Genomic DNA, 10,461 nt, shown 5'->3' with positions numbered 1-10,461 from the left:
AATATGATTTCTCTCATCTATGGAACATAGGAACTGGGATGGTTAGTAGGGGAAGAAAGGGATAAAGAAAAGGGGGGTAATCAGAAGGGGGAATGAAACATGAGAGACTATGGACTATGAGAAATTGTGTTCCCTCTCTCGCTGGCTGTCTCTATCTCTGTCGAATAAATAAATAAAATCTTAAAAAAAAAAAAAGAAGCTGTGGTCCATATATACAATGGAATAAACTAATGAAGCATCGAACTTTACATCGGAATCCGGGGATGTACTGTATGGTGATTAACATAATATAATAAAAAAAATATATAAAAAAAAATAAAAGAAAACCCAGCAGTTAAAAAAAATAAATAAATAAAAATAAAAGACAGGGATTTTAAATACTATGATAGACATAAACAGAGGACACATACAGGGGTCTGGAAAAGCCTCTACTGCAGACTTTTAGAAAGCTACCTCTTTCAAGAAATGTCCGCGGACAAAGTTTTTCAGCGAGTCAGCATTTAGTCAAGGCACTGAAATTTAGCATTTGTTGAAGCCTAAACCTTCATCAATTAGAATTTGCCTCCATCCTTATCCTACTACAGGTTAAAAGGTACTAATGTATTCCAGTTTGTGGAATAATCCATGTCTAGGCCCAGGACCACATGGGACAGGGACAGTGGGACAAAGGATCCTACCAAGTCCCAGACTCTAGAAGGAGAAATGGCAGAGTTTGAATATGCTTTGCCACAGTCTGCTCCATTTTTTTTTTAAGATTTTTTATTTATTTATTCGACAGAGATAGAGACAGCCAGCGAGAGAGGGAACACAAGCAGGGGGAGTGGGAGAGGAAGAAGCAGGCTCCTAGTGGAGGAGCCTGATGTGGGGCTCGATCCCACAACGCCGGGATCATGCCCTGAGCCGAAGGCAGACGCTTAACCGCTGTGCCACCCAGGCGCCCCCCATTTTCTGAGATTGTGCCTATCCTGTAGCATAATGGGAATAATTCACATACTCTACATAATTACAAGAAACAGTATGATTAAGCACTTAGACCAGAGCCTAAACTCCAGTACAGCACGTGTGATAGAAACATTATACGAGCCACATTGTTTTAAATGTTTTGGTAGTCACATAAAAGACCAAAACAAATAGGTAGAATTAAGTTTAATAATATTCAGTAATATTTAATTTAGCCCAACATATCCAAACTTTTATTACAACAAAATATTTTACATTGCTTTAGTTTTTTATTTCAATAAGTTATAATAATGTAAATAAAATTGAGACTTCAGTTTCTTAGTCCCACTATCCACATTTCAAGCGCACAGCAGCCACAGTGAACTGCCCTAGCGTATGGAGCAGACATCATAAGCACTCACCTAAGGAGAGTAGGGACAAATCATGGCTCTAGCAAACCAGGAATGTGTTGATATCAGGCAACTCCTGATAATTTTGTTAGATGTGATCATGCCTTTTGTTCACATAAGAAAATTCTTCAGAGATAGAGATAATGAAATGGCATGAGGACTGAGAATTGCATTAAAATACTCTGGCAAGAAAAAATGAAAAATAGGGATGGATGATGCAACTGTAATATAAACAATCATTTTTTAATCTGAGTGATCAATATATGAGAGTTTATACTACCATTATCACTATTTTATATATGTTTAAAATTTTTCACTAAAAATGTGTTAAGTACTGGTAACTTAGTTGGAAAATGAAAGGGCATAATTCAGTGGGTCCTTACTATATGCAGGGCTAGGTTTGGTATTTATTATTTTATTATGTTCATTTAGCCAGCATAGTGTACATCATTAGTTTTTGATGTAGTGTTCAACAATTCATTAGTGGCATATAACACCCAGTATTGGGTGTTATTTTTAATTTATTTTTATTTTTATTTTTACAGTTTTCCCACCTTTTTTAATTAAACATATGATGTATTATTGGTTTCAGAGGTATAGGTCTTTGATTCATCAGTCTTATATACTTCCCAGTATTCATTATATCACATTCCCTCCTTAATGTCCATCACCCAGTTACCACATACCTCCACCCCTCTCCCCTCCAGCAACCCTCAGTATGTTTCCTGAGATTAAGAGTCTTTTAAAGTTTGTCTCCCTCTCTGATTTCATCTTGTTTATTTTTTTCATCTCTTCCCCTATGATCTTCTGTTTTGTTTCTTAAATTTCACATATCAGTGAGATCATATGATAATTATCTTACTCTGATGACTTATATCACTTACCATAACACCCTCTAGTTCTACCCACATCGTTGCAAATGACAAGATTTCATTTTTTGGTGGCTGAGTAATATTCCATTGTGTGTGTGTGTGTGTGTGTGTGTGTGTGTGTGTGTGTGTGTATACCACATCTTCTTTATCCAGTCACCTGTTGATGGACCTCTGGGCTGTTTCCATAGTTCGGCTATTGTAGACATTGCTGATATAAACGTTGGGGCGCAGGTGCCCCTTCGGATCACTACATTTGTATGTTTGGGGTAAATACCCAGTAGTGCAATTGCTGGGTCATAGGGTAGCTCTATTTTCAACTTCTTGAGGAACCTCTATACCGTTTTCCAGAGTGGCTGCACCAGCTTGCATTCCCACCAACAGTGTAAGAGGGTTCCCCTTTCTCCGCATCCTCGCCAACACCTGTTGTTTCCTGACTTGTTAATTTTAGCCATTCTGACTGTTGTGAGATGGTACCTCATTGTGGTTTTGATTTGTATTTCCCTGATGGCAAGTGATGTGGAGCATTTTTTCACGTGTCTGTTGACCATTTGGATGTCTTCTTTGGAGAAATATCTGTTCATGGCTTCTGCCCATTTCTTGACCAGATTCCTTGTCTTTTTGGGTGTTGAGTTTGATACGTTCTTTATAGAACTTGGATACCAGCCCTTTGTCTGATAAAACATTTGCAAATATCTTCTCCCCTTCTGTCAGTTGTATTTTGGTTTTGTAGACTGTTTCTTTGCTGTGCAAAAGCTTTTTATATTGATGAAGTACCAATAGTTCATTTTTGACTTTGTTTCCCTTGCCTTTAGAGATGTGTCTTGCAAGAAGCTGCTGTGGCCGAGGTTAAAGAGGTTGTTGCCTCTGTTCTCCTCTAGGATTTTGATGGATTCCTGTCTCACATTGAGGTCTTTCGTCCATTTTAAGTTTATCTTTGTGTATGGTGTAAGAGAACGATCCAGTTTCATTCTTCTGCATGTGGCTGTCCAGTTTTCCTATCACCATTTGTTGAAGAGACTATCTTTTTTCCATTGGATATTCTTTCCTGCTTTGTTGAAGATTAGTTGACCATAGAGTTGAGGGTCCATTTCTGGGGTCTCTATTCTGTTCCATTGATCTATGTGTCTGTTTTTGTGCCAGTACCATGTTGTCTTGATGATCACAGCTTTGTAATAGAACTGGAAGTCCAGAATTGTGATACCACCAGTTTTTGTTTTCTTTTTCAACATTCATTTGGCTATTTGGGGTCTTTTCTGGTTCCATACAAATTTTAGGATTATTTGTTCTAGCTCTGTGAAAAAAGTTGATACTATTTTGATAGGGATTGCTTTGAATGTGTAGATTGCTCTAGGTAGCATAGACATTTTTTTAATGATTTTTTTTTATTATATTATGTTAGTCACCATAGAGTACATCCCCGGATCCCGATGTAGCATAGACATTTTAACAATATTTGTTCTTTCAATCCATGAGCATGGAACCTTTTTCCATCTCTTTGTGTCTTCCTTAATCTTTAGGAGTGTTCTACAGTTTTCTGAGTACAGATCCTTTACTTCTTTGGTTAGGTTTATTCCTAGGTATCTTATGGTTTTTGGTGCAATTGTAAATGGGATTTACTCCTTAATTTCTCTGTCTTCTGTCTCATTGTTAGTGTACAGAAATGCAATTTATTTCTGTGCATTGATATTGTATCCTGCCACATTGCTGAATTGCTGTAGGAGTTCTAGCAATTTGGGGGTGGAGTCTTTTGGGTTTTCCACATAGAATATCATGTCTTCTGCAAAGAGTGAGTTTCACTTCTTCTTTGCTGATTCTGATGCTTTTTATTTATTTTTGTTGTCTGATTGCTGAAGCTAGGACTTCTAGTACTATGTTGAACAAAAGTGGTGACAGTGGGCATCATTACTGTGTTCCTGACCTTAAAGGAAACTCTCCATATTTCCCCATGGAGAATGATATTTGCTATGGGCATTTCATATATTGCTTTTATGATATTGAGATATGTTCCCTCCTACCTACACTGTGAAGAGTTTTAATCAAGAAAGGATGCTGTACTTTATCAAATGCTTTTTCTGCATCTATTGAGAGGATCTATGCTACCTAGAACACAGCTCTTCTGCTGTGAGCCTGCTTCTTCCTCTCCCACTCCCCCTGCTTGTGTTCCCTCTCTCGCTGGCTGTCTCTATCTCTGTTGAATAAATAAATAAAATCTTAAAAAAAAAATAAAATGAGTCTCCTGCAGATAGCATATCTATGAGTTTTGCTTTTTTATCCAATCTGATACCCTGTGTCTTTTAAATGGGGCATTTATCCCATTTACATCCAGAGTAACTAATTTTTTTGAGATTTTATTCATTTATTTGCCAGAGACAGAGTGAGAGTACATGCAGGGGAGCAGCAGGCAGAGGGAGAAGCATGCCCCCTGCTGAGCAAGGAACCTGATGCAGGACTCAATCCTAGGACACTTGAATTATGACCTGAGCTGAAGGCAGACACTAAACCGACTGAGCCACCCAGGTATCCATAGAGTAACTATAGAAAGATATGTATTTAGTATCATTGTGTTACTTGTAAAGTGACTGTTACTGTATATTGTCTTTGTTCTTTTCTGTCTATGTTAATTTGGGCTCTCTCTTTGCTTAAAGGATCCCTTCTAATATTTCTTGTAGGGCTGGTTTTGTGATCACAAATTCTTTTAGTTTCTGTTTGCCCTGAAGCTTTTTATCACTCCTTCTCTTTTGAATGACATCCTAGGTGGATAAAGTATTCTTGGCTGCATAGTTTCCACATTTAGCACCCTGGGTTTATCATTCCAGTCCTTTCTGGCCTGCCAGGTCTCTGTGGATGGGTCCTCTGCCAATCTAATATTTCTACCCCTGCCTGTTACAGATCTCTTGTCCTGAGCTGCTTTCAGGATTTTCTCTTTGTCTCTGAGATTTCTAAGTTTCGCTATTAGATGTCAGGGTGTTGACCTATTTTTATTGATTTTGAGGGGGTTTCTTTGTGCCTCTGGACTTGGATGCCTGTTTCTTTCCCCAGATTAGGGAAGTTCTCTGCTATAATTTGCTCCAATATACCTTCTCCCCTCTCTCTCTTTCCTCTTCTGGGATCCCAATTATTCTAATATTGTTTTGCTTTATGGTGTCACTTATCTCTTGCATTTTCCCCTTATGATCCATAGTTATTTACCTCTCTTTTTCGCAGCCTTTTTATTCTCCATCATTTTGTCTTCTATATCACTTATTCTCTCCTCTGTCTCACTTATCTTAGCAGTTAGAGAATACACACACACACACACACACACACACACACACACAAATGAGATTAAATACAATGAAGGGATAAAATGTAACTGTAAAATGAAAATTAAAAAGATTTTTTAAAAAAAAATTGTTGATAAAATAAGGAACTGGTTGAAAAAGGAAAGAAAACAATTTTTAATTTTAAGTTGAAAGACTAAAGAACCATGGAGGGAAGGCCATGAATTCTATGTGCTGTATGCCCCTAGCACTAGAGTTTGCAGTTCTCATTGATCAGTAAACTTGGTCTTGGCTGGATGTTCTTACTGATCTTCTGGGGGGAGGGGCCTGTTGCATTGATTCTCTAGTGTCTTTGCTCCAGGTAGAATTGTACTGCCCTTGCCAGGGGTTCAGGCTAGGTAATCTGCTCTGGTTTGCTCTGCGTGGCTTTTGTTCCCTGAAGGCTTTCCACGCAGCTTTAGAGGATGAGAATAAAAATACTGGCCTCCCAATCTCTGCCCCTGGAGGCAAAAGTTCAGGGCCACACTCCTCAGTGCACCCTCAGAGAAAAGCAGTCAATCACTCCTATGTCCCTTGTCTCCGGTCACACTCCATGCTCACCCAGTGTGACCGAGTATTTCTATCTCAGGCACACGACCCCATTTTGAGACTCTAAACCCTCAGACTCTGCACTGGGCTCATGCATCACTCCTCCCAGGGGAGGAAGGCGGTTCTCACTGGTTCTGCTGCTTGCTGGGCATTTCTTGGAGAGCAGTGGTGCGACTGGACCGTGGTTAATGGTTTATGGCAACCCTGAGCTGACAGCCCACTCCTGGACTCACTGTTTGCAGCCAGCTTCCCCACTCTGATGCCTGGGAGCTCTGCCACACTCAGGTCTTCCTGTGACCTGATCTTCCTGTGACCCAAGGATCCTGATATCACACTGTCCAAGGTAGGGTTCTGCCCCCACTTAGCCACATGAGTGATGTCTCTCACCAGAGCAGACTTCTAAAAGTACCAATTTTATGCTCCGTTGCTGTATCACTTGCTGATAGCCAGCTTATGGAGGCTGCAGGTTTGGTATCTGAAACAATTCTCTGAAATAGTCAGTAGTATTTCCATTTGAAGGATAAAGAAATTGAGGTTTAAATGACTTTTCAAACTCATGAAACTAGTACTTGTATTCAGACAATACAAAGATATACACATTGTCCCCCAACTTCACACATCTTTTGATTCAAAGGAATACATGGATAATGAAACAAAGAAACTACATTTGATGATGATGATCCATTGTATTGAAAATATTGTATGACATAAGGCTAAAGTGGAGGAGACCCTGGTATTTATGCAGCGGCTACACCAATAGCCAGAGAAACTGGGTCTCCATCAATGTAAGTAACTTGCCCCAGAACACAGTTGGTCATTGCTAAGATCTAAAAGATCTAAACCTACTCGAGAGTAATTTTCTCCCCATATTTTATAACAACTAATGTCACCAGGATCTGAAGTCTTGAGCACCTTGCAGATGGTAGCCCCTTTTCATGAAGACTCTATGCATGTTTCCCAACTTTTAAACATGTAAGAAGGGACAAAGAGTGAAGTCCTGGAACAATCTAAAATAGGACAAAGCCAGTGAGTCTGTCAGGAATTTGGGAGGCCCATGGGGTCTCATAAAAAGGCTAATTACATCCTAGGTTTGACTCAAAGTACACATTTTAAGAATTACACACTTATCGCAAATATGTACATGTGTGTGTGTGCTTACTTTTGTAGATTACATACACCAACTGGAAAATGGATGAAAAGCATCTTCAAGTAAAGAGACTAGAAGTTACCATTTGGATCCTTGATTTAACAGAGAGATTTAATTTAAATTCTGGAGCAACAATGATTCAGGCAATCGATGCTTAAAAAGACAGCCTAGACCACATTCCTAAATCTCTTTAAAGCCTGTCAGACTTTCTCTCTCTCTCTCTCTCTGTCTGTCTGTCTCTCTCTCCTCCCACCTGCTCCCCCATCCCTGGAATTTTAAAAGCAGACTTTACCCAAACTACTACCTCAAAGTGAGAAATAAATTTTGAGAATATTTTTTTTAAAAAAATAACAATGTTGTGATACCACATGCCCAAATCTAATTATCCTTCTGATTTTTTTTCCTATAGGTAAAGTCACACTATATTTTTTTCTTGTGAACTTCAGAGGTTCCATGGAAAATAATGTTACCGAGTTTATCTTCATGGGTCTTTCCCAAAATGAGAAAGTACAGCAACTATGCTTCTTTTTTCTTATTCTTTTATATGATACTCATGACTGGAAATTTTCTCATTATAATGACCATTCAAAGGAGTCCAAATCTCAACTCTCCAATGTACTTCTTCCTTAGCTTCTTATCCTTTGTGGACATCTGCTATTCCTCTGTTACAGCCCCCAAGCTGATTGTTGATTCCCAAGCCAAAGTCAAGAGCATCTCTTTTGCTGGTTGTATGGTGCAGCTCTTTTTCTGCCATCTGTTTGGCTGCACAGAGATCTTCATTCTCACAGTGATGGCATATGACAGGTATGTGGCTATCTGTAAGCCTCTACACTATATGACCATTATGGACCGGAAGGTCTGCTCTGTAATGGTGGTAACCTGTTGGTTAGGAGGGTTTGTGCATTCCTTCATCCAGACCATCCTCACTGTACAACTGCCCTTCTGTGGTCCCAACCTGATTGACCACTATTTCTGTGATGTCCACCCTTTACTGAAGCTGGCTTGCACAGACACATATGTGGTGGGGCTCATTGTGATAGCCAACAGTGGCATGATTTCCCTGAGCAGCTTTGTCATTCTTATGGGTTCCTACATTGTCATCTTGCTTTCCTTTAAGACCCATTCATCAGAGGGGAGGCGCAAGGCCTTGTCCACATGTGCTTCCCACATCATAGTGGTGATGTTGTTTTTTGTCCCCTGTGTCTTCATGTACCTAAGACCTTCCACCACTTTTACTGAGGACAAGATGGTGGCTGTGTTCTATACCATCGTCACACCCATGTTAAACCCTCTGATCTACACCCTGAGAAACATGGAAGTGAAAAATGCCATGAAGAGACTGTGGATGGAGAGGTTGTTGGATAGAAATAAGAGAGATTCTGGTGTGAAGCTCAGTGGGAATTGGTATCGCCCCAGTTGTACCAGTTTCCACAAGGGTTGCTGGGAAGAAGTTAACTATCAGCCCTTAAATCTTATCCCATGAGATACAGTATAATATAGCACAGTCTTGGATTTGAAGTCTAAAGACCTAGTTTGAAGGGCCTATTCTACCAGTTACTAGTAGTTTGACTTTAGGCAAAGAGATATTCTCATTGGGTGAATTAATTCACCCAATGAATGAAGATATTCTCCTGGGTGGATTAACTGTTTGTGCAGAGAAATCTGACACCCAAACACAGTCCATTTCATAACATATGGTACTGTTGCCTCTAAGCAATAATGTCTAGTGATGTGGAATGTCAGGCATATATATACTAATAAGGGAACATAAAGAAATATTATCAAAATTTGGAATGATATTAAAACATAAAGGAATGATACCAAAAACGAATGTTGACATTGACCTTGCTATCCTTTATTTTAAAATGAAGATAAAACTACATTTCCTACCACTTCCCAGGGTTATATAGAGAATTACATGAGATGGAAATAAAGGTGGAAGCATTTTGTCAATGGTAAGGAGCTCTGAAAGCCAACATGACTTGCACCCATGACACCCACAAAACTATAGCAAAGAAAGAGTTCTTAATGGGCTCATGAGGATACAATGTGACTATTCCCCCAAGGGTTAGCCAGAGGAAGCAGAAAGAAATGCCTATCTCCAAGTCTTTCCCTGAAAGAGGCTTATCTGCATACTTTAAAAGCTGATGCCTAAGGGTCAGTTTCTGATTTAACATACATCTGGAGGCTGATTTCAATCCTCCCCAGAAAACAAGAAGACCAGTGGACACCATCTCCCCCTTCCTCAGGCCTATTCCAGGTCATCAGTATCTCCCTGGTAAGAACTTATATACACACAATGTGCCCAAGCTTTTGATGTTTCTCCCCAGAGTATGCCCCCTTCAATCACCTGACTCTGGTGGACAGTAGAGCTTGAATTCACTGGTCCCATAGGACTACATCAAACAAGCTAGGCCTCCCCACCCAAGAAATGACCAATTCCCAGTCTTTCCCTGAAAGAGACTTATTTCCTTCCTTTAAAGTTGTTGCCTGAGGATCTAGCTTTCAATTTGTTTCTTGGAGCTGATGAGATCTTCCCTTTTGAGATACTTACAGGTCTTGGCACGCCCTCATCTACTGAAGGCCACTAAACACAAAGAAAGCATCTTGCACACAGGTTTGACAGACAACCAAAAGTTCAGACCAGACTGAATTATTAGGTTCATTCCCTACAAAACACCACCTCATCTAGACTAGGAGAGGTGAATACATCAAAATCTAATGATGTGCTACATGTTGGCTAATTGAACATAATAATGTAAATAAATAAATAAATTTTTTTAAAAGCCCGGGAAAGGTAGCTGTTTTATCTAATGCACAGAAACCAACAGAGAGTCAAAAAAAAACAAAAAACAAAAACAAAAAACAGAGGAATATGTTCCAAACAAAAGAGCAAGATAAAACCTCAGAAACTGGCCTTAATGAAATGATTAAGTGATTTTTCTGATAAAGAGTTCAAAATAATGTTCATAAATATGCTCAACAAGGTTAGGGGAACAGTGCATAAACAAAGTGAGAATTTCAACAAAAAGGAAATATAAGAAAGTACCAGAGAAATCACAGAGCTAAAGAGAACAGAAACTGAACTTGAAAATAGAGGTTAATACCAGACCACATCAAGTAAAAGAAAGAATCAGTGAACTCAATGATAGGGCAGTGGAATTCATCCAAACAGGAGTAAAAAGAAAAAAGGATGGAAAAGAGAACAGATAGCACAAGGGACTTATAGGATATCACCAAAGAGA

The 10,461-nt window shown here is 39.2% G+C and overlaps 1 protein-coding gene across 1 annotated transcript; it reads left to right on the top strand.

Moving 5' to 3' along the window:
* Window positions 1–7,669: 7,669 nt before the first annotated feature.
* Window positions 7,670–8,685, top strand: LOC100483044 (olfactory receptor 4S2). Its single transcript, XM_002929024.4, is given in 3 exon segments — window positions 7,670–7,743; window positions 7,745–8,612; window positions 8,614–8,685. Coding segments are annotated over 3 exon segments (1,014 nt in total).
* The last annotated feature ends 1,776 nt before the right edge of the window (window positions 8,686–10,461 follow it).

The sequence above is a fragment of the Ailuropoda melanoleuca genome, chromosome 16 (assembly GCF_002007445.2).
Source record: "Ailuropoda melanoleuca isolate Jingjing chromosome 16, ASM200744v2, whole genome shotgun sequence".
Classification (NCBI taxonomy): domain Eukaryota; kingdom Metazoa; phylum Chordata; class Mammalia; order Carnivora; family Ursidae; genus Ailuropoda; species Ailuropoda melanoleuca.
Note: the sequence above shows the minus strand (reverse complement) of the source record. Positions and strands in the feature narration are given on the sequence as shown.